The following is a 23,881-nucleotide window of genomic DNA, read 5'->3' on the forward strand; positions in this document are numbered from 1 at the left end:
AAGGAGGGCGGGGCCGCCGCCCGTGAGGGGAGAGGGGGAGGCCGCTGCCGCCTCCTTCTCTCCCCTCACGGGCGGCGGCCCCGCGCTGAGGGCGGTTTACCGGCCCCATCGGCGTTTATTCGAGCTATCCCGCCGACACGTTCCTCACAAACAGGCATCTCCCCCCCTCAGCCTCTCTTTGAAGGCAAAGATATTTGCGAATAAACCGCTCGGCACCGTGCAGCGGCCCCTCCGCGCCCGCAGAGTGGAGGAAAGATTTCGCCTCAGCCGGCGGCGGAACCTGAGCGGCGCGGTGCGCGTTTCCCCGCCGGGCCCGGAAGCGGTGGGACCCGCCGGTAACGGCGGGAAGGTGAGGGGGGCGCCTCAGCGCCGGGGAGTCTGGCGGTCACGGAGCGGGAGGGGGGAGCGTCGAGGCGGCCGCTTTTGCGGAGAGGCCGCTAACGCCTGTCGGCCGCGTCCCGGCCTCGCCTCTGCCCTCCGGGCTTGGGGAAGGTGGGCGGGATCCGGGCCCGGTGCCCAGGCCACGGCGCGGTTCGCCGTGGGGGTGCGGTGAGGTGCAAGCCAGACCGTCCCTGGGAGCCGAGGTTTTGTAACTGCTGGGCGATGAATCGGTGCTGGCGTTAGATCGGCGTACTGGTAAAACGTTGCGTAGGGACAAAAATCGGGCAAAAGTAAAATTTGTTAAAAAATTCCCATTTTTCTTCTTCTTGGTACTCGGAGGAAACAAGGACGAGTCTGTGCTGAGCAGGCTTCAGCTTGACTGCGGGCTGCAGCCTTTCTGTGGCTTTGCTTTCTGCTGGGTATGTGTTGGTTTGGGGCAGGTTGCAGGCCTGGGTCACTGTGCAGGCTCTGCTTGCTTTCGTGGTACGTGTGCTCCACCTTGGTCCCACGGGACGTAGAAGCCCCGCGCGTGGTTTTTCTTTTTTTAGGAACTTGCCTTCTATCTTGCTGAGTGTGCGATAGAGAAAATGCGACTTCCTTCAGTGCGGTTTTAGTCCACGGCGCATAGCTTAATCGGAGTATGAGAATAATAGTAGTGAATTTTACTGTGAGTAAAGGAAGGTGTGTGGCATATAGAGAACATATGTGGGGTGACTGGCTCCGTTCTTAAAAGTTCAGAGAAGATGTAATTGATTTGACATCGGTTTAGGATTTATCCTGTGCAGGGGAAGGGAGGGGAAGGGGGAGGAAAGCAAGCAAAAAAACAAAACCAGGCGACTAGTCTGTCTAATTTTATGAGTCGGAGATCATAGCCTCTGTACAGAGCATTGAACGTTTAGGCTCTCCCTTTTGAATTAAAAAATAGCAATGTGGCATGGCTCTTCCTACCAGCAGTGATGCAGAGAGAAGCAAAGAGAAGATTTTCAGATTTTTTCCAAAACCTTATAAAAAAACCTATTGAATTGCAGTCTTTCGTGTTAAATGCTTTGGTCTTCACAAACCTCTCTGTAATCCTAAACCAGATACGTTGAAGGAGCAAGGGGCTGGATGACTTATGAAAGAAGCATGTAGTATGGCTGCTGTAGGACTTCATATCTGAAAAGTCCTGTGTCCTGTCATCTGTGAGTGTCAGCTGAGACTGTCATTCTGGTCCATATGGCAGCAGGGTCTACCTGTGGTGATTTTGTGATTTTCTTGCAGGGGATAATACTTTATAGTTATATAGACGCCATCTTTTAGAAATATTCATCTTGAAGTTGTTTTTGCTGGTATTACTCAAAATACCTAAACTTACAGTGGAAGGGATGAACAGGAATTGCTTTTTTCTATTTTCAGTTTTATTTGAAGTATTTTACTTAGTTTTTCTTATTTGCATGGGTATTTCACATCATGGGGGCGGGAGGGACAAGACACGTAGGGTGGAAATCATTAAGTAAACTAGAACTCTGAGGAAGTGTGATACTTGATGTTATTTTTTATTCATTTTTCCAATGGCTTAGGTATCTAGTTAATATCTGGTTTAAAAATTAAACAGTTTTGCAAGCATCCTATATGTAATTTTTTTAATCTTTTCTCTTCTTCGTTAAAGGTGGAGATAAACTACGGTAACTAAAGCAAGATAGCTCTGGATACTAATTTTGTTGTTAAATTAATTCCAAACCCGTTAACTGCCTTACTGGAAGTGAATTCTTCAAGTTTACCAGTATGGCTCTGACTATTATGTTGCTGAACAGTGCTTACTTACGTGGTAGATGCTGCAGGCACAAAGTTTTGCATCCCTTACTTGGATCTCTCCTCAGCGATTCCATGTCAAAATTGTATAGCAGCTACAGGAGGCCAGGGTCACAGCCTGAGAAAAAACCGTCTTGGCAAAATACTGATTTCAGTTTTAAGAAGGGCATCGATGTCTTAAAGACTCAGCTAGGCATGCTGAAGAAGGAGACCAAAGATTACTTAATAGGACCTGGAGGCCATCCATTCGATCGGTACCTGTTGGAACAGACAAGGGTGTTGTGGGAGTTTCGGAGCCAAGAAGATTTAAATAAATGGGTTATTTCCTCTGATGTAGAGATTGGAGGGAAAAGTGAAGTTTACCTCAAATTGGGTAGGAATAACCAGGCTGCTCTGCTGTATGGAACCCTCAATACGGAAGTACCTCGTGATGGGGAGACCAAATACAGCGGATATTGTAGCATGAGAGCTAAACCGCCAGTGGTGAGTACAGCTTCATGTTTGCATAGCTTCTGTTATTTAATCGGAGTATTTAATACTCACTTTCAGGAGTATTAGATATTCCTTGAGGGATGTAATTGCTGCTGTATCCTTTGACCTGGAAGGAACTTAAATTTCATTCTTGGATTTTGTTTTCCTTTCTTAGAAGAGGAAAAATATATGTTTGATCATTTACTTATGTACAATAGGGCATCCAGTCATTAAGACAGCCCTGTTTGCAGCCTCCTTGCAAATGAAGGATCTGTAATGAACCTTTATATCCAAAATTGGTATGATTAAAATTGATGTCTCTCTAAATTTAAAGTTAATTGAATGTGTCATAAGGACAAATTTTCTGGGCTTTAACTTGGCCTATTCATCAAACTTGGTTTAGGTGCATAAGCTCATCTTTTTTTCTCACAGGAACAGAAAATAATGCTTTGAAATGTACTTTTGAAAGGTCTGACTCCTACTGTACGTCAGAAAAAGCAAGCACAAATCTTTGATAGCTCAGAATTGAGCAAAACAGAACCGGAAATGAATGTGCTTTTTATTGATACTGCTTGTTTCATTCCTTATTTTTAAGCACCTTTAAAAGCAAAGGAACATTTTGACTCAGTGTATAAAATGCTTAACTTTTTAGTCCATTCTGTCATTTGTGACTTGGCACAAGTACACGGGTAAAATGTTTTCTGGGCCAGAAACTTGGAAAGCAGAAAATATAAGCGAGCAAAATCGATGGGCAAATGAGAGGCAGATGAACACTGATTAAAATGGTGACACTGGATCAGGGAAATGGAACAGCAAGTTGAATCTCACCCGAGTTAAATTCCCAGGACTGCAAATGTGACTCAGCCTTTCAGCTCCTAATTCTGAAGTAGTGGAGTGTATCAGTCCACCTTTATAATGCAGTTTGAAATCAGAGGGTGACAACATAAACACAGAGGCTCTTCTTTATTTAAGTAAAAAGGCTCAAAACTGGCAAAACCATAAAATCAAGTAGCCACAGCCCTTGTATTAATGTATTGATGATCTACTCATCCTATTACCTATAAGATGAGTTGGTAGAAGGACAGTTCATAGGTAACTGTAGTAGTGCTGTGAAATAAAGGGGAAACCTCTGAATTTTTGGTGCTAATTTTGACTTGATTTAAGGAATTCTGACCCCCGCACCCCAATACTCCAAGTCACCTCAGTGTAATTCTCTGAAGACTCTTGGATCTGCCTACGTGCAAATCACAACACCGGGACTTTTAAGATCTTTGGAAAAAAATGCGGTTGAGAATTAGGCATGCTTGCAATCCATATCATTATGCACAGCTAATGACAAAAAGTGTTGGAAAACATTAAATGCTTCCAGTGCTTCAGTCTTCAATAAGGGCAGTTATCACAGGGGATAAATTATCCCACTTCTTCAATTTCTTGTAATCACCTCTGAATATTCTAGTACTGACCACAGAATATTAAACTTAATGAACTACATTAAACTTAATGAACTGCATAACTACTGATCTATCACTATAGTGCACTATTTGTGCTCTTGCCTGGTAGGGCAATCAGAGGTCTGATTTCTGATAGTTACAAGATTGTGGTTTATAATTAAAGCATGAGTCCTCAGAGTGGTGATGCTGCAATTTGTGGGCTCTAATACACTCGCTGAAGGAAATTCAGTGAGATCAGCAGCTGGTATGATGAAAGAGTAACCCAGTTTTCACTGTATCGCAGTAGATACTATCTGACATAATAATGAGGGCAGTGATCAAAGCAATAGTGCTGTGCTCTTCATGATGGAAGTTTCCTTTTATTAAGGAGAAATAATTCTATTTATTAATAATTTGTAGGGATCTTTTGCTAGGAAGAAGTATTATGACTGGTCAAACTTCAACAGTCTGTATTTACGTGTCCGTGGCGACGGCAGACCTTGGATGATAAACATTTATACAGACCCTTACTTCTCTCATCAAAAGGACGACCTCTACAATTACTTCATGTTCACTCGAGGAGGCCCATACTGGGAGGAAATAAAGGTGAACTGACACGTCTTTCAAACTAACGAGACTGTCTTGGGGTCCTGGCCGGAGCTCTGTGGAAGGGGAATTCTTTCCACACTCACAGTTTGTTGCTGTAGCTGTCCATTCAACAACGTTTCTGTTATGTATCCTAATACAACAGACACGTGCGTTTGGCTTGGGAGTTCCCAAAATTGTAAATCACTGGATTGTGGGAGGGCACACTGTGTCAGTTGTATTAAAGATTTGATCCACCTAAACGTCTGCTGTTAGCTATTCCTGGAGTAAGGGAATAGATGCAGGGATTGAAGCTTGTCGGGTGTTGCCAGGAATACTCTCTGTGACAACCATTTTATGTGTAATACAAGTGGACAAAGGTTGGTGTAGGACTTGTACCCTGCGACAGGATTTGCTTAACCCACTGACTCGCTGGACTCGGTCAGCGACTCAAAGATGTGGTTTGTCATTTATGGCCTTTGAATCTGTGACACAAAATAATATTTGTTAGAAGTGGGAGTTTCGGCTCTTTTCTGATGAAACTTGGGGAACTTTTGTAATTTGCTGATGACAACATTAAGGTTGTCCCGTCTTATGAGAACAGCCCACCGTTTCACGGATGAGGAGTCCAGAGGATGAAAATCAGTGTGTCGTTGCTGGCTTCCCTGTTTTCCTCTCACCCACACCAGCCAACCCTCCTGTTTCCCATCTCTTATCACAGCCCCTCCTCTTCCTTGCTCCCGCTGCATTCAAAGTCATTTTTACATTATTCTGAACTGCTTTGCTAGAGTCTTGGTATGAAGTTTGCGCTATGAAGTACACAGCTTGGGTACAGACGAGCTGTCGATACACGTGCCTGCTAGACTTCTCATTAATTTCTATTTGATGCTGACATGTTATTGGAAGGAGATATTCTAGATGTAAACAGCCACCTTCTGTGCCGCCGCAGCCCCTCGTTGTGTCCTGGCAGGGTAACAGTTCTGCACAACGGCTGCAGCAGCCACCACAGAGCAGCGTGGGGCTGGAGCTGCTGCGAGTGGTTGGTGAAAGGGTTAATGGGGCCCATTTCTCTGTGCCAGCTCTATGTACCCGACTAGTGCTGGCACCAGACATAGCAGAGTATTATTTCATTTGCTAAGGCGGGCTTTTTATTTCTTAAGTGTTTATTCTATGTGCTGGTGACACTAAAGTCTGGTTTGGTTTGGTTTTGTTTCTGTCAGATTCCATTCTCCAAATTCTTTCTCTCCAGTCGGGGAAGAGTCCAGGATGAGCAGCATCCTATCTGGTTAGACAAGGCAAGTTTTCTACAGGCTTTATCTGTCTGAAATATATTGTCATGATATAGATAATTTACAAATCCTTTAATGTTTGTGAATTTCTAATTGAAGGGCCTCTTCTTGTTATAAGGTACTTATTCTTGCGTGCTTGCCTTTGCATTTAAATTATCCTACTTTGTGATAGCAGTGTCAGTTTACTTCAAAGTAGCTCCAAAAATATTTTTAAGAGATCTAGATAACCAACAAACAACTCACAGCTTACTTGGCTTTTCAAAAAAAAAAAAAAATTTTTTGAGGAATGATCAAAGTGACTAAAATCTAAAGTGCCAGTTGGCACGGTACTGCCAAAAATAATAGAAGTAAGTATCATAAACTTCCTCCTGACAGAAGACTGTAAAGGATATCATATTGTGAGATTTTATTTGAGGATATACTGTATCGGTGACCTTGATGGTGAGCATCAGGTGAGCACTGATGTTTTTATAGGCTCTTCTTTAGTTTTTTTCAGGCTTTCTAGTCTAAGTACTAAGTAAATGTGTTGAGTATTTTTTATTTTGTTTCTTCAAATAGGTAGACTAATCCACTGATTCATGGGAGGAGACATATTTCTATATCTTTCGTTTCTTTTAAATTTTAGTGACCCTCCTGTATGTAACTGAGGGCAGCTTAATACCCGGTGACTACCAAAGGGAAAAGAAACAATGTTAGAAATATATATGGGCAGAAAATAAAAGGCTCATTACTTGAATCAGTGTTAGTCACCTGGAATGTTGCATTCACTTCCTAATTGCCTTAATGAAAAAAAATTTAGGAAAAATTTGAGGGCAATTCAGTGATTGGCAGCATGGAAACAATCTGTTTTAAAACAGAAGTAGTTGAGGCTGTAGAAAGCAAGTATGAATGATATGAAGGTGGATCAACTACAAGTAAAAATATGCTTCATGGAAGAAAGTTGTTATAAAAGGCCCGTGTTTAAATAAAGACACTGAAGAATTTCTCGGGATTTGGAATATATAGTCATTCAAAATGGGAAATGAAAACATAAAGTTGTATATGGGGTGTTTAAAAATATTTACCAGGAGTTAAAGGGCCAAAATGAAACTTGATCTAAGCATCCTCCACTTAATTTTCATTCCTTGCTACCTTATGCTTAGTATTTCACAGAAAAAATGAGGCACTTGCATATAATATGAAGTGTAATTTTACAAATGTATTTTAAAGAAACCCAAAAGTAGGGGAAGTGGTGTGAAGGCAATTAAAGAAATCTTGATAAAATGTCTTGGTCCCTCATGGTACCGCTATATGTTTTCCCAGGAACCAGGAGAGGCATTGTTAAACAGGAGTAAAAAGGCAGGAAATAGCCAATGTGTCTAGGGCTTGCGAAGGAATAAATTCTTCAGAGCAGAGAGTTTAGGTGACTCCCGTAGTCATCTATAACAATACGAACCAGAAAGGTGGAGCTTTAAAAACTCTCCAGGCTCCACAAGCCAAGGGGCTGATTGTGGAGCTTGCTCTGGGGAAGAGACAGCATTTAAAGCAGTGAAACGATCTGAGAGGAATGCCAGTGCATTTCACTTCTTTAGCTTTGTTCTATTATTTATTTAGCATACACTTGCAATATATATTTAGCCTCAGCCTACAATTATTCAACTTCATCATCTGACACATCCTGGGCATTATTTTCCTGCATGTACAGCAGTCCTTAAAATCGTGGGTACTGCTCAGACCTGCGCTTGTAGCAGGGCCTAGGGGCAGCTGGAGCTTACAGGTGGCCTGCCGCTGGTGACCTGACCTAGCAGCTAGAGCTGCTAGCGCGGGAGTCCCTGAAAGGTGACCGGTGGCACGTAGGAGCTGAGAGCTTTCAGGGAAGCCACAGCCGAATAGGAAACATGCCTCAGCCACGCGGATTTTTATGAGATTTATTAGTTAGAATAAAAATTATTTTTTTAAAAAAGGGAATAGTGGAGAACATTAGGGGAAAGGAATGAGGAACGTTCTTATATTTAAGAGCATTATTCTAATTGGGAAACAGTGGCTAAGAACCTTGCCTTAAAAAAGGCATAGAAAACTTAAACTCCATAAAACTCAGTGACAGAGTTTCATGCATTTTTAAAAATGTCTGTTTTGGTGCACTTTCACACTATACCAGGTGCATGACTTGATCTAGAATGAAAGTTCCCTTCCATCCTTAATTACATTCTGTTTCTTGCTCACATAAGAATTGTAACAGACTTTATGAAAATCCTGATGAAACCGGCCATACTCAAACCTTGAAGGGTGAAAATTGCAGTGTTGCTTTAGGCTCAGGCCATTTCTAACAAAAGGTTTGACACAGCGGTAGAAAGGCAAATGTGAAGCAGTTTCCCACAGGTTCTCTGTTGAAAATGTGGTAATGAAGTGTTCAAGCCTTAAGAAATAGTGCTGCATTGTGAACAAATACCACGCCTTACAGCTGATGGCCGTGAATTGTTTGTAAAATATGGAAGTGGTAGATACAATTGTGTTTGATTGTAATGTTATAAATATGTTTTAATGTATGTATCTTTTAATTAGATTAGTACCCTTGGATTCACGATTGGGGATAAAGTAGATGGTCCGTTCCAGCTGGAGATTGATTTTATTGGCCTGCTAAACGATAGAGCTCACACAGAAGAATTTGCCTATGAAACATATGAGAAGAATCCTCGAGTCTAAGTTGGGCTGGTGGCCTTTGGGACATACTTCTGATGCTTGGTTCATTTGTATAAGACACTTCTTAACGTGTGGCTTATAACAACTTTAAGATTCTATGTAAACATTAGAGAGAGAAGTGCATGAAGTGTTGACCACAGTAATCTGACTCGAGTGACACTGTTGGCATCTTTGAGCTGCCAAATACAGAATCCTGGAGAGACTGCACATACACGGACTGGAACACAGCCCGAGGAGAGGTGCGATGCGTTCCTACAAAGGAGTACTTGTTGACTGGGAAGGTTTTGGCTTCTGTCCTGACCTTTACAGAAATAAAGGTATTTCATGAGCTTGTTGTAGTTCTTTTTTGTACAACAAATTCATTTTCCACATTATATGGTTTGTAGACAGTTGTAGATTTAAACTGGAAAAAGTACGATGAGAATTAATAATTCCAGTTATTAATAACTGGAAAAAGTATGATGAGAATGGTGCTCAAGTGTGACTCAGCCACAGAAATTTACAAAGAGCAGCACCAGAAGTGGTAAAGGCAGAAGTATTTCAGTCTTTAGCTTTGGCTCCTCTGAATAACTAAAAAAAGAAAAAGCTGCCACTGCCAAGATTGAAACAGTAGCTACGCAGTGGGCTTGGCTTTTCTTTTAGAGCTGTCGGTGATAGTCCTGCAGCTTTATAGAGCTAAGGCTGTTCAACGAAGCAATGCTCCAAGGTGGGGCTGGGGGAAGCCCCCACCCCTGTCTGTTCCCTGGGGAAGCACAGCTCAGCTCCATCAGCACCATTACAGATCACACTTTTCTGATGTGTGCAATTAGCTTAACTCGGCTCTGTTGTAAGAAGCCACAGCCTCAGCTGGTGGCACAGAAGCTCAATGCTTGCTTTTTCTGAGAAGTCTGATTTTTGGTAATTTGAGAAACACTTTAAAGAACAAGTGCTGAATGGTTTCATTTCAGCTGTCACAAACTTAGTCTGATCAAAGCACTGACCTCCTCTGCAGTGACCTTGTTTAAGTGTACTTTACAAATATTAAACGTACGTATATTTTGTGGAAAAGGCCACAATAAAGTAAGCTGAAGCAGTGTCTTGTACTATCATTTTCCTCTTGCACGGAATTAAATAGCTTAAGAGCAAAAGAGGAGCAATAGTTATCGCTTCTAAAGATACCAGAACAAACATGCTTTTATAAAGTGGTAGGCAGGCTAATCGATAAGGAAAACTAGTCACAAAAAAAGACAGAGTAGTAAATACAAGTATGCAGAAAACTAGTGCTACGCTAAGTATACTAGATGATATAACCAGTGATAAACAGGATATATACAAAATATTTATTTCCTCCCCATTAAGTTTATTTAAAAAAAAAAAAATCTCTTCTTGACATTTCAGCGTATATTTTATAGGACACTAAATTAACTGAAACAGTTACTTGCTCAAAATTCTAGCTGAGATTACAACTGCTAAATTACCTTTCCAGTTCCATCCATAATAAATCCAGACAGCTTTTCTATGTATTTTTAAAAGTAACACTAACAACAGCTTTTAATCTAAGGTATTGAATGTGCTTCAACACTACTGTAACCTCTTAAGCATCAGAGAGATGAAAAGCAGAAGAATTTTGTTAACATCTGCTATTTACCATAGAAAGGAACAAAAACAACCTTAACTGTTCAAAGCATCCAGCTGGTAATTTGTAAAGCTACTTTTCAGTTGTGACTTTTTAAAAATATGGTATTTTACAATTATGTTACACTGTAAGCTTTTAGTTTTCCAGAGAGCTTGCTTTTTTTTCTTCTTCTCTTGGAAATTCCCTACTACTTCATAGGCATGCAATTAATTGCATGCTGAATAATTGCTGTAACAGTGGTTACAGAATTTAAGGATTGATTCGGAGAACAGGGCAAGCAGACATCTCCAACTCCTGTGATTGACCAGTGGAACACTTTGAAGCTTGCTAGCCAAAGTGTGCGTTCTGATGGGTTACAAGTGCATTCTGGTGGAGAAGTCTGTCCAAAGTTGCAAGGAGGCTTCTTGAGCACCTTTTTTTCCATTTACATTTTCTCCTTTAACATCTTTCGCTAAATAAGTTAAATGAAAATGTTATTAAGCAACTAGAGATGGTTCAAAGCTCCTAAAAGTTTAGAACTCTCATCTTGTTGGAGAAGTTGATCACTAAAACATTACGCTCGGATGCATTTTAAGGTCTCATTCAACGCTCTCTGGATTCCACTACTAATAGTAACCTGAACCATCCACAGACAGCACAAATATTTACATGACAGGAGCAGTATTTACAGTGATTTCTTGGATATTTCTTTTTCTTCCTAACCCACAGATAGTCCTCTACGGTTTCCGAGAGCCTGAGCCTTTTTCTTTTTTCTCTCCTGCTCATGTTTCTCACGCCTTTCTTCCCTGAAGGGGAAAAAGAAGAGAGACAGACCACATCAGGTTATGTCAAAGGCAGAGACACAAGCAACCAAAGGAATCTGAAGCTGACCAAGGCTTAACATCTATTTAAGCAGTGTGCTCCATTTGCCATGGGCAGAGGGAACAGTGCCATTTTGGACTGAATCCAAACGTTCAGGCAAATACTTCTGCTTAGACATACAGGCCTAACATTCAAGGTAACAACCTGTCAATATTCACTGCTCTTCCAAGGTGAAGGTAAATCTCCAAATGCTAAAATTGATAGCTTTCATAGAATAAAATTCTATCAGGTTCAGAGCTGCCCTCTTTGTTGGCCTTCCTGATAGTAGACAGACTATTGGAGGCAAAAATTGCTTTAATATAAAAGTATTCTTTCCTGAAACGCACATTTAAATCCTAAAAACACAAATGAGTCGTCATATTATTTTAAATAACACTATTCATAAAAAGTTAATGGTGTACTAACCTTGTCTGGAGATGTGGCTGTTTGTAATCTTTCTTACGTGAAGAGACGTTGCTACCCACAGACTTATTCAGGACAGTATTTTCTTTAAATTCTCCCCAAGGTTTTAGTCGTCCTACAATTTAGGGGCAAAAAGAGAGACTACTGAATTACTAGTTCAGCAATTGTATTAATATCTTATTGTGAATTATATACTAGCTAGCCTGTTTTTTTGCTGGTTGACTTTAAGATTAAGTGCCTCTTCGGCTGTATTATCAGTTTCACCAGCCCATTCCCTACAAGTAGTTTTTCCTATAAGTAGTAGCAAGTGACTGTACTTATAAGTAACACTCACCACACAAAGTTCAGCATCTCACACAATAATGCACTTTTTTAAAAAAAAAAAAAATAAGCCTAATTTTGTAAAGGAATATCTCATATTTCCTGTGCATATATCTACTCAGTGGAATACAAGGATATTCTTAAATTAATGGGCTTCTGATCATAAAGACTTATTCTTCAGTAGGGAGGCTCTTAAAGCATATATTATGTAGAAATTTAACTCCAGTCTACAGACATGTGGGGATCCAGAGAGGAAGGGAAAGGGACGGGAAAAGAGACTGAAAACTTTGCTGTATCATGGTTGGTATCAACGCCTTTCTTTATGAGCAGCTGAGTATAAGGGGTATGAGCAACACAAACTGCACAGGATCACAGTACCTTTATGTGGCTGATAGCGAAGCGGCCTTGAGAGACTTGCTTTGAGATCAAATGTCTTCTTTGCGCTTGTGGGTTCTGCAGATTGAGCTGCAAACTTGAAGGGAGTGATAACTACAAAAGGCATCAAGATATTGTACTTAATTATAGTAGCAAGAACATCACTGTACATAGCAAGTTGGAAAGTGCCTGTGAAGACCCCCTGACAACTATCAAGACCAAAGAGCCATTAAGTGCTACCGTCTGCTACCTCTAAAGACAGAATTGCACAAATACAGCTCACTTGAAATGGGGAGCTTTCAGGTCAGGAGAGAGCAAGGATTGGAGGGTATTAGCCCTTTTGCCCCAATTATGCTATGCAACAGCTCCATGTATTCTTCTAGTCCTTCAGAGCAAATTGTGTTTCCTAGTCTCTGTGCTTATTTGGAACCACGTGGATTTTCACATTAAAAAAAGAAGCAAGCTTCCAGAACACACCAGCTTCTGATCAGCAGTGGAACTTTTCCCCTAAAAAAAATTCAGTATTGTCATATAGCAAGACAGGCAACTCTGGGTTCTCAACCTGTGCTAATGTACCCGTGATGCTAGGGTATCAACTGTTAGATAGCAGAGCTGTGCTGGTGCAGAGATCATTAGTAATCAGAAGACTTCTGCTTTTTCTTACAGAGCTTTAGTTCCTGAGTTAATCAGGGTTGGTGAGGCTGATAACAACAGATTGTCCTAAACACAGCTAGAAGCCTGGCGCATGCCAGTCCCACAAGGAGAAGGAGACGTCTGAGAAGGCATCAGAGACTCCTCTCACCGCAGACAGGATCTCCCTGTACCAGTTATATGAATCTTTTGCTACATAGTCCCTAAAGGTCTAGAACGATTTCTATCCCCTACATCCCATATTAGGCTTTTCTGTAGGTAGCTAGGTACTGTATGTTTAAGTCTTAGCACCTCACCATTTTAATCAAAACAGTGGAAACCAAAGGAAACAAGGAAACTACTGCAGTTTCTAAAGAATCAGTCATAAAATAGAGAATGAAATTAAAACCTGGGTCTACATGACATTAGGTTATAAAAAATTTACATGATAATTCAATAAGGTCATGATCTAAAAAAGCCAAATCTTTACCCTTTGATGCAGTCAGATCGTTATTTCTTGCATTCCCCTTGCTGTTTTTCCGACTTATTAGTTTGCAGCTCTTTTGGCTATCAGGTGTGCAGATCTCCTCCAAGTATGGAGACATTCTAGATGGAGTCTTGGTAAGAGAGCGTTTATGCTCATTATCTTTTGTGGCTTCCGAGAACCTGAAAATTATTAGAAATATGAAGATGAAATTAGTCATCTACAAGGAATGTAAGCAGCGTCACAGAATACAGAAGGTTCTGCGTTCCACCTTTCTTACAGATACAGAGCTTTACTGTGTATAATATGTTCGCAGCTTATGCATAAATTGCACTAAAAATACCTTTGCTGGCAGTTTCCAAGTTATGAGCCATCATCAATAGCAGTAAGAAATATTAGGAATTACAAAGAACTGACTTTCTTGTTATGTTGGAGAGCAAATATATTTGGATGTAATGAGCTAGCAGATTTCTTCACCAACAGATATGATTTACTTTAGATTTGGATTCTGTAGTAAAGCATTATAAACATTATACATAAATATTGTTAATCTGAGATTTCAAGAAATTGAAAATTCTTCAAGAAAAAGAAAATTAACTAACTAACAGAACTCTAGAACTCAAAAATCTACAGGAGGAAGAAGCTGGAAATTTTAGTCAAAACACGCAAGTTACCTGCATATCAAGACAAACGTGCTGTATGTATGTGTGTATATACACACATTTTTAATGTGTATGTGTGTGTTTACATATACGTGTACATATATAAACATACGAAAGAAAATTCAAAATCTTGCATGAATTAATAGCCTTATCAAAAAGGTACTGAGAATAAGCTGAAAGCCTGCAAGATATGGAAAGACAGTGAGTAAATGTTGAAGAAAGCTATGTTTTGAGGGCTAGCAAGTTTACGGATGAAGTACACCTTGCAAGATCCAGCTCAGCACATCTTTGGACAAATGGAACGGGAGCAAATTCTAAAAGTATTGTTTTGGTTTACATATTGCTAAGGATTAAGTAGGGCTGCAGTGAAGACAATAAAGATCATCCAACCAGAGGCAGAATGAATATTGTTTTCATTTGTTGTTATCTATTGAAATCAAAGATAGGACATTCAAAGTAGGAACAAAGCCAGTAAGATTATGAGCTTGATTTTACAAGGCATCTGTAATTTTGACCTTTGAATAGCAAAAGAACTGCATGCAAAAATTACAAATCCCTAATTATTTGTTAGGACTTGTCAATATTAGAAGTTGCACTATCTGACTTAATAATAACAACCACACACACGCTTTATTCAGGGACAAAAAAATCCCAGCAGCTGTAATCTTGGCATGCAGACGTTGAGAGTGAAGGTTATCAGAAAAATAGAAAGTAACACAACTGAGACCTGAGATTAACCAGATATTGTTAGCGGGGGAAAAGGACAAGGGTAAATTATAGAATGTTTAAATCTGAACTTCAGTCATTGTCACTATTCAGTTAAGTAAATTGAATAAAATTGGAATTAGTACAATAGCTTGAAACCAACAAAGAAATAGTAGAAACAAGGACCTTCACCGAAAAGAAAACTGGGCAAAAGGGCATTTATCAATGGAATACCGTATGGACTGTCCTTTTGAGTCCTTCTTTTAAAAGGTTTTTTGTTCAAGACTTTAGAAAAATTAGTAATAAGCTAATAAAATTTACTGATAACAAAAGTTCAGGAAATATTAACATAATAGAGAATTAGATTACTGTGTAGGAATAATGAAGTGGACGTGGTGTTTTAAAAGGAAATGAGATGAGGTTTAATAGCATTGAGTATGAGCTCATTCATTTAGCAATTCATCACGGCTTTCTGATGTCCACTTGATTCCCATTTGCTAGAAACAATCTGCTTATAGTAGTCAGTCACAGGATGAGCCCCTGCTGTGACATGGAAGGATGGGAGGGAGAGGGGGGAGAAAAGGAAAAGAGAGTACCCAAAAAAACGCCAAACGATGAGTCTCTTGCGAGACTCACCTAGAATACTGCATACAGTTCTGGTTAAGTAATCTCAAAGATAAATTAATTCAGATATAACAGAGACTATTAGGTTGCCTGACAAAATGGAAAACCTAACACCGTAAGAGAAGAAAAATAATATGGCTTGCTTGGTTTAGCAAAATGAAAGCTGAAAGAGAGGCAAGATTCCTCTACCGTCAGACATCAAAATGAAGCATCAAGATAGTAACAGCACAGTAAGGATTAAACCAGCTATAAAGCTAAACTGAAAGTTAGTAATCAGACTTAGTCTCATGTAGTTCATGTTTGGAATATATGCAAGAGCATAATGAAATCACAGTCAGTGTTAATTACAATTTCATGTGTATCATACCAAATTGCTCACTGGTAGTTTTCGTTTGTTCTTTTTACCTGACATTCATTTTGGTTGTTGAAAGGACAGACGGATTAAATGAAGATTTCCTAGATAAAATACTCCGATTGGCAGCATTCATAGAACTGCGTGGTGAGTGCCGGAGGCTACCAGGAGTGCAGGTGGCAGAGAATCTGCCTCTTTCTGGATTTGGGCTGAATAAAAATGTTTTGCCACTGGTTTGTTTCTAGGGAAAAGCAAATCATGAGTTAGCACACACTGCTAAAAATTTATCAGAAAAGCAGCTAAGAGGAAGGGAAAACACACAGTGAATCAGAAGCATAGTGTCTCTTCAGTGTTTCCCTTTTTTCTTTAAAAGCATATTTTAAACATAAGTAGTTTTATTATTACTAAACTGACCTGAAAACACATACCTTAGAATTGTTACGTGGAGTGCCTTTTTCCGATGCTCTTAAGTGATTCAATTTTTTGGCCAACACCTGCCAAAAGTGATTTGCCTTAAGTATACATTGATACACTGTATGCCATAGAAAAGATAAATGTAGTGTTCAGGAGTTTCAGTGTTACTGTTTTGACATGTCCATTGACATATTCATTCATATATTCCTTGACACATTACTTTCACTTTTCTAAGTGACACTCCGAAAGAGGCCCTATTTGCAGCTTTCACCCATGCAAGTGTGAAATACAAAAACTGCGAATCGGGGCCACTGAGAACATATATTGCATATATTTTAAAGGAAAGTCCTATGCAGACATTGGACAATGGTTCTTTAAGGCACAAAAGAGGAACTTAATATTTAATTCCCGCTCTTTGAAAAATAACCCATCCCCTTGGTTAAGTTCTGCGGCAATTCAAACAGTTGTAAGCAAAAGCTTCAGGAGATCCTTCACAAAAGTAATTGTGACATAATTATGTCTCCTCAAAACTGACAAGTTATTTGTTGGTTCCTATTAACTATTTATAACCATACACTGTTAATATATAAAAACTTATACAACTATACAGGTTATATACAAATAACTATATATAACTAGTTATACAGGAGCGCAGTTAAATTTCACTGATCATAACATTCCACTGCATGAACTCATGACCGGCTACTTACTGCTCTAAAGAGACTCTACAGGACTTTGACAGAGAGGCTCTGGAGATACATGAATACGGGAACAACAGATATCTTCCTGTGTTACCACCTACCTTGACTTCTTTGAGAGAACTGCTGCAGTTTTCAATCATTTTTTTCTTCCTCTCAACGTAGTCGTCAATAGATTCCATTTTCCTGAAGTGAGCCTCATGCAACTTTTTAAAGTCTAAGAAGTTCCAAAAATAAGAAGAGTCACATATCTGATAAGCTCCTAAGGAAGTTTACTGCTTAATAGAAGAATCTTGCAACACCTATCATTATGGTCTCAAAAAAACCCAACAACGTATTCTTCTAATTAAAGGCTGCGTATACACAGGTAACCAAACAGTATAAAAGAGAATCTACTTCACCAACTACATAGCCAGTTGCCTGGTGCATGCTCTGGAGAATTACAGAATCGTAGAATGGTTTGGGTTGGAAGGCACATTTAAAGATCTAGTCCAACCCCCAAAGTCTGCAGTTAAAGAAAAAAAGAAATACTTCCAAATTTTAAACAAATGAATGTATTTTACGAAGTGATGAAAATGAGCTAATATATAGTAATACAGCACAACAGTAGTATTTATAAAGTGAAAACTAAACAAGCAGGAGTAATAGCACGTCTTCCTGCTCTTTGTTGTTCTGAAAATCATGAATCTAAGTATTATATCCAAAAGACACCAAAATGTTCGATAAACCAGTTTTATAACATACATGTGAGTCATTTACTACTACGAATTTACAAGCTGAAAGATATACCTTAAAATGTAACCTTTGGGAACTTTTTTGTTTGCTTGCTTTTTAAAGAAAGGATGTTCTCTTCTTCAAGCAGAAATAGACATTTGGGTTGTAAAAAACTAAGTCAAGTCTCCCTTCACACACAGACAACACGTCTAGATGGTAGGTTATCTTACTTGGTGTAGTAGCTTTCATTCCTGTTTTCCCAGACCTAGATGCACGGCCTACATATAAGGGGATCTTCCCTACTGCATGACGAGCATCACCTGGTACAGCAAGATTAGACAAAATCATTACAACTCCTGGAAAATATTTTAATGTCATCACAACATTTTTAAAAGTATTTGTTCCAAAACACACCTTATCTCCTCAAAGTGGGTTTAGGTTTTGAGAAATAAAAACATCAGCTGGAACAGATATGTCCCAAGTCTCTCAAAAGCCTTTTAAATGGTATGTCAGTAACACCATGCCTTGACAAACTACAAGCCCAGTGTGAATCTTACAGTCACACTAGATTATTTTCTTTCAATAGTAAAGTATTGTACAGGAGAAGTTAACAAGTTTTGCTTGTGGTAAGCAAAAACAACTTTAAATTCACAGGTCTTGATCTGTTTAATAAGCTAGTGGTTTTTAGATGTTGATAACAAAGAAGAAATACCTTTTGGCCAGCTTTTCTGTCACTGCTTTATATACATCTACAGAGTCTAGGTTCTTTTTATCATCTCTGCTTTCAGGTATAGCATTAAGCTTATGTTCACATTTTAGCGACTAATTTTATTTTATGAAGGAAAAAAAAATCAGGTAAAGACTTCACATCAAGTTCAATATCTGCATATCGAAAGCAAACATTCACTTTTCTATTAATTCACATCCCCTTTAAAGTAAACTTGGATGACTTCAATATATTGAAAGAAATCCTCACTGGAAGCAAATAATAGAGGGCTGTTGAAAATAATTGTTGGGAAAAAAAAAGATCAACTTTTCAATACTGAATGTAGATACAGTATTTTTCTGTGACACAGCTCTTGCTGTCTGAAATTACTGAAAAAAAGAAAAACGAAACAAAAAACCAGAAAGCAGTACTTATAAGTACAGTTATAGGAAGAGATGAGTACTGTGCCAACTGTCAGGATGAATGCTGCCTCAACCAAAGCATCCTCTATATTCTAGAGGTTCTGTTTTTAAAAGAACCTTCATTGAAAATCCTAATTTTCTAAATTAGTTTCAAAATTATAGATGGCCTCCAATAAGAAGTGTCTCTGTAAATTCTACTGAGCAGCAAGAATATCCATAACACAGCTCAAGGACTACGTACGCTTAGTCTAACAGGAGGAAATAATGGTATCTTATTTGACAGACCCACAATATCAATAAATTATCATATTGGGCAGACAAACTCATTTCTTCATGTCAGCTGCATGCACAAAGGAGCGGGGGAGAAATGAATTCATATTTTCAGCAGCATCATGTTTGAAGGTCTAAAAAAGCCACCAGATAGAAAAGTGATCCACTGTAATACATTCTGATATTGTTAGGCAGTTTAAACAAATTGTAAAGGATTCTGTCTGTATGTCCTTTTCTACTAATTTTACTCCTGGGAAGAAAATGACAAAACCTGGTCATCTGTAGGAAAAGATAAATGAAGCAAGAGGAAGGAAGCTCTTCCTTTCTTGCCATTTTTTAAAGGAGCCGAGTAGCATCTCAGGGGTATTCCAAAAGGCACTGATCCTAAACGAGATGCAAGACTCAAATACACTCAGACCTTCGAGAACTCCTTCACTAAAAACATCAGGTCCAGAGTTCTGAAGTCAAAGCCAGCAGAATTCCTACATTGCAGAATTTGTGGATTTGTGTTACAATATGTTAAACAAACAAGTACACAAACGAGACACATTTTTTCTGGTATCCCCAAATAAGGTACAGATCACTAGACATGCCACAAAAATCTTTGCAGACACAAAAAAATAACCAAAAGGTGCATTTTAAGTAGTACAAATTACTAAACTTACTTTTTTGGAATTTTCTACTTACATTCATCTCCACTACTTTTAGTAGAAGTCTTCTCTGGTTGTTCTTTCTGACCAGTACCCACCCCTGGATTCTCAATAACTCTCTTTTTAGTTACTTGTTCCTCATTTTGGAATACCTTCTGTCCTTCTTCATGCTCACCCCAAGGCACTTCGTTTTCTTTCATTTCAGAATGCTCCTGCAGTTTAAACATACATCATTTAAACAGTTGTTCCGACTGGACGTAAAGAAAAGCTGTTGTTCTAAGAACAATCAGTCAGTGGAACAGGTTGCCCAGAGAGGTTGCGTAGCCTCCATTTTTAGAGATTTTCAGTATCAGATTAGATAAAGCCTTAAGCGTTGTGGTCTAACCTCATAGTTGACCCTGCTTTGATCGGGAGATAGAGCAAGAGACTTTCTAAAATGCAGCCAGAATTAAGGTATGAAATATTTATCCTATTATTTCACAAACAGATCTGTATTAGCACAGCTCTAACAGTTTAGTATAAAATTGCCTTTATTGACAAGAGTTAGTTATTTGCAAGTAAAAATAAATTCACTGGCTACATCACTTTTTACTATTGTAGCTTTGGTTACTGTACAATTCTCTGTCTAACACTCCTTATCTTCTTATTTCCCTCCTCTAACTCTAAATCAGTAAAAGTCTTTCAGACAGTTCTGGGTTCACCCACTACTTGCATGTAATTCTAGAGAAAAATAATTCTACCCCCATCTCACCTTGAAACTTCCCCTCCCTCAGTCATACAAACCACGAATAAAGAACCCACTGAGAGGGGTGGGAATTAAAAAACTGTGAGGTTTAGGCAATCATCCAATTTCTTTTTTTCTATATAAAGAAAGTGATAACAGCCTTATTTTAGATACATTCTGAAACTAGTCTAATATTCAGAGTACTGTGATGAACTAGTAAAGGCAGTCTTACATTCAGATAAAGTGTCTGGAATTGTATATTTCTTAGAGGAATTTAATTTAGTTCCTTCAAGAAATGACTAACAAGTAATCTCTGTTCATTATGGAATAGCACATAGTCAAGATAGACAAAATCAGTACTACAAAGTACAGAAGACCAGTACAAGAACATTTGCATATGAAATTCTTATATGTACATACACACACGTATATATGTGTGTAAAAAATGTGTATCACCTGCTAATTGGTGGTAGAACAAATAAAGTGTGTTTAAGTTATGCTTGGGGGAAGGGGAGTGGCCAGCACACAAAACCAAGCAATGCAAATCACCTCTTTCTCAGCAGAAAGCCCTGTATTTTCTTCACTGGTGTTAGTTTCTTCATTGGAGTTCCTCTTTTTTCTGGCTATTTTCTTTTCTTTACCACGACTTTTTGTAATAAAACACACTGAATCAGGTATAATTTCCTCCTGATTGCTCAGTTCATCCGATTCAATGGAAGCAGATGCACTTTTTTCAGAGTCCTGTAGCAGAAAAATACTATAATGTGGAACACATCTGACGCAAACATAAATTAGATACTCCAAAGAGACAGTTTCAATTTTATTATTGGAAAAAGTATTTCACACAGAGGAAAAACAGTAGCATGCCATTTAGTAGCATAGTAATCAAGAAATTGGCAATATCTAGATTTCCCTAAACATCAAAGCTCATTGTTTGAAGACTTTTAAAAAGAAGTCCTACAAGTTGTTTTATTATACAGCATTTTAATAAGATTATTAAAAACTAATGCTTTATATTTGAAATCTGACTTGCATGATGCTGTGACCTTGCCAGATTTGTACATTTCTATGGAATACTCTTCACCAAAAAATCAGAGCCTCTTCCACACTTGTTAAAATTAAAGATAAGCTGACAAGGATTACACCAGTTCCTCAAACATTTAAAGAAGATTTTAAAGGAAGCACTTAAAGGGAGACATATTTTAGAAAAAGCGCATCCCAATTTACTTTCTATCAAAAATGTAAAAAACATTGCCATGCCCAACAAAGTCATTCAGCTTACAGAAGAGAAAACTTAAAAAAAAAAAGTTAAGAAAACAATACATTAAAAGATGAATAAAGGAAACATCACAATTGCGTCACTTTCATTATAGTGTCAGCGTAAGTAAATTGTAGTAGGTGCAAAATGTTTTCCAATGAGTATGTAGTCCCTTTCATCGAGGCATACAAAAGGAATAAAATATTTTTGTGTTTGTACTGACTAGTGTCTGGAGCTAAACAGGCAAGTATTAAGATTTGTTCAATGGAAATTAAATGTTAGTGTTCACAGAGAATAATTTTGTACTGATGCTGAAAAATACATTGTTAATTTTGGCAGCTGAAGGGAAATCAGCTTTGGGTCATACAGGAAGCCACTTCAAAGCTAATATTAGCACATCTATTTCTATCAGTACATGAGTGCATCAAACAAAAGGCACTATTAAGAAAAAAGTATTTTTATTACAGTTCACATCATGGTAAAAAACAACCTTAGTACATGCCCTGCTCTACTAGTTATAAAGTTAAAAATAATAGCTGGTTTATCATCTATTACCATATTTTCATTTTCTTGTTTTGTTCCATGAAGATGTTGCTTCAATGCTTTCAACAATTTGTCTGCCTGGAGAGAAATCAAAACAACATATGAACCAAATATTGCACTAAGTCATCACGCAAAAAAAACGCATAAACTATCCAACCAACAAGCAGAATATTTCCGGAATCCAATGGAATAAGGCATGCCTAGAGCTTCATTCAAGTCAGTCAAATTAGGGAAAGTTCTTAAAGCTGCAGATAAACATGTGGCATATTCTCCACAGAGGCACAAAGACAAATTTTCCTGACTAGGTTTCTTCTGGTCCGTCTATTTTCAAGAAACTTTAATTGTTCAAGGATGAAAGAGACTGTTTTTAGCAGCACTGCCTAGCTGAACGTGAATTGAAATTGCCACAAATTTCTGCAATAACTTCTGTCTTGCCCGTACTACATGCAAAGCACTCTTCTAATCCCTTGCATATACTCAACAATAATAGCAATAAAATAACAACAACGAACTTACATCACTGGTATTTTAGGCTATGAAAAACTCTTAAATACGTAATTGGAAAGGTCAGCATAAAATCAAATCTGAACTAGAAGTTTAAGAACACAATAACCCAGAACTAAAACCCCAAGCAAAAGTCTTAGTCCTGTCAGGACAATGAGTTCCTTTGACCACCCAAGCCGTGGATCTTCATTTTTTTAAGGTTTTATGCCTTCTCCCACTGGCAGTGCAGCAGCCTGGCTGCTGCCGAGTGATTTACTGGCAGTGCCTACCAGGAGAGATCAGGCCACTCTCATAAATCTGTAGCTCTAGGCAAAAGAGATGGCCCATGCTTAAATTTCTCGTTCTTAACCACGATTAGTAAAGAAACGCACGCACTCTCGCCCCTTAAGGCACCTTATTGTTACTATTCATCCGATTCCTAGTTAAAAAAAAAAAAAAAAAAAACCACAAACCACAACTATGCGCACTAGGGGGGGGAACAGCGCGGTAACCCGTCCCTGACGGAGCCGGCCCGGGGCTGCTGGCACCGCGGCGCTGGGCACCGCAGGGACGGACCCCGCGGGGGGCAGCCCCGCGCCTCCCCTCAATGCCTCCGGAAAAACGGAGTCCCGCATAATCAACTCTTTCTTTGAGGGTACGCCCGCCATGAAGGTGCGCGGACACAGCGCCTCGCGTTACGGACGGGAACGAACGACCAGGACGCGTCTTTCTGGATGAAGCCTCCTTCAGTGCAAAGCTACCACCGCCACCCCGCAGGCGCGGGCTGTGGCCCTGCCAAGCCCCCGCCAGCCCCAGGAACGGACGGGGACCGAAGGCTCCGTCAGCACGATACCCAAAACGAGAACAACGTCCATGGGGACGGGCGGGGCACGTTCCCCGCACGACACCCGCTCCCCTCAGCTCCCGGTTGGGCAGAGGAGGAGCCCCTGAGCCGGGGCCGCTCTTCGGAGGGCGGGCGGGAACCCGGAGCTCTCCCCGCCCGCCCCTCGCTCAGCTCCACGGCGCTGCTCCCTCCCAGCCACGGCAGCTGCCCCCGCCTCACCCGCAGGTTGGCCTTCAGGCCGGCGGCCTTTGCGATCCGCTGGAGCTCGACGTATTTCAGCAACTCCAGCTGCCGGAGCGGAGAGAGCGCCATGGCGGCACCGAGCCACCGCCTCACTGGCGCCAACCGCCGCTCTTCGAATCTCGCGCTCAACTGACACCGCGCGCTTTGTCCCCGCCCCCCGCCGTTCGAACTCGCCCGCCGCGCCAGCCCATTGGCTGGACGAGGCAAAGGGGTCGGGCCTGGAAAGGATGGAAACCACCAATGGCGGCGTGCTTT

The 23,881-nt window shown here is 39.8% G+C and overlaps 2 protein-coding genes across 10 annotated transcripts; one reads left to right on the top strand and one right to left on the bottom strand.

The window, feature by feature from the left end:
* Positions 1-22: 22 nt before the first annotated feature.
* Positions 23-11,433, top strand: NDUFAF1 (NADH:ubiquinone oxidoreductase complex assembly factor 1). 9 transcript variants are annotated; one of them, XM_075152146.1, is made up of 9 exons: positions 258-349; positions 721-800; positions 930-1,048; positions 1,464-1,562; positions 2,030-2,655; positions 4,494-4,679; positions 5,879-5,953; positions 8,489-8,943; positions 10,950-11,035. In XM_075152146.1, the coding sequence occupies exons 5-8, from the start codon at positions 2,146-2,148 to the stop codon at positions 8,627-8,629; spliced, it is 912 nt and encodes a 303-aa protein (XP_075008247.1). In that variant the 5' UTR covers positions 258-349; positions 721-800; positions 930-1,048; positions 1,464-1,562; positions 2,030-2,145; the 3' UTR covers positions 8,630-8,943; positions 10,950-11,035. The 9 variants fall into 9 exon arrangements, with proteins under 9 accessions (XP_075008246.1, XP_075008245.1, XP_075008254.1 ...); XM_075152149.1 differs by having other exon boundaries at positions 729-800; XM_075152147.1 differs by lacking the exon at positions 1,464-1,562.
* NUSAP1 (nucleolar and spindle associated protein 1) lies at positions 10,202-23,835 on the bottom strand. The gene is made up of 12 exons (XM_075152143.1): positions 23,603-23,835; positions 22,069-22,134; positions 20,805-20,996; positions 19,569-19,743; positions 17,714-17,803; positions 16,874-16,986; positions 16,086-16,151; positions 15,711-15,898; positions 13,321-13,496; positions 12,204-12,314; positions 11,508-11,619; positions 10,202-11,026 (listed from the first exon to the last, which is right to left on the bottom strand). Exons 1-12 carry the CDS (start codon positions 23,693-23,695, stop codon positions 10,939-10,941), a joined length of 1,470 nt encoding a protein of 489 aa, XP_075008244.1. The 5' UTR covers positions 23,696-23,835; the 3' UTR covers positions 10,202-10,938.
* Positions 23,836-23,881: the final 46 nt, after the last annotated feature.

Source organism: Calonectris borealis, chromosome 5 (genome assembly GCF_964195595.1).
Source record: "Calonectris borealis chromosome 5, bCalBor7.hap1.2, whole genome shotgun sequence".
Lineage (NCBI taxonomy): Eukaryota > Metazoa > Chordata > Aves > Procellariiformes > Procellariidae > Calonectris > Calonectris borealis.

Coding starts and splice junctions, on each gene's coding strand:
- NUSAP1 (XM_075152143.1), bottom strand. CDS start 23,695: ATGGCGCTCTCTCCGCTCCGGCAGCTGGAGTTGCTGAAATACGTCGAG. Junction 22,135..23,602: donor GCCTGAAGGCCAACCTGCGG/GTGAGGCGGGGG, acceptor ATTTCTCTCCAG/GCAGACAAATTGTTGAAAGC. Junction 17,804..19,568: donor TAAAAGTAGTGGAGATGAAT/GTAAGTAGAAAA, acceptor TTGCTGTACCAG/GTGATGCTCGTCATGCAGTA.
- NDUFAF1 (XM_075152145.1), top strand. CDS start 2,146: ATGGCTCTGACTATTATGTTGCTGAACAGTGCTTACTTACGTGGTAGA. Junction 2,656..4,493: donor TGAGAGCTAAACCGCCAGTG/GTGAGTACAGCT, acceptor AATAATTTGTAG/GGATCTTTTGCTAGGAAGAA. Junction 5,954..8,488: donor ATCCTATCTGGTTAGACAAG/GCAAGTTTTCTA, acceptor TCTTTTAATTAG/ATTAGTACCCTTGGATTCAC.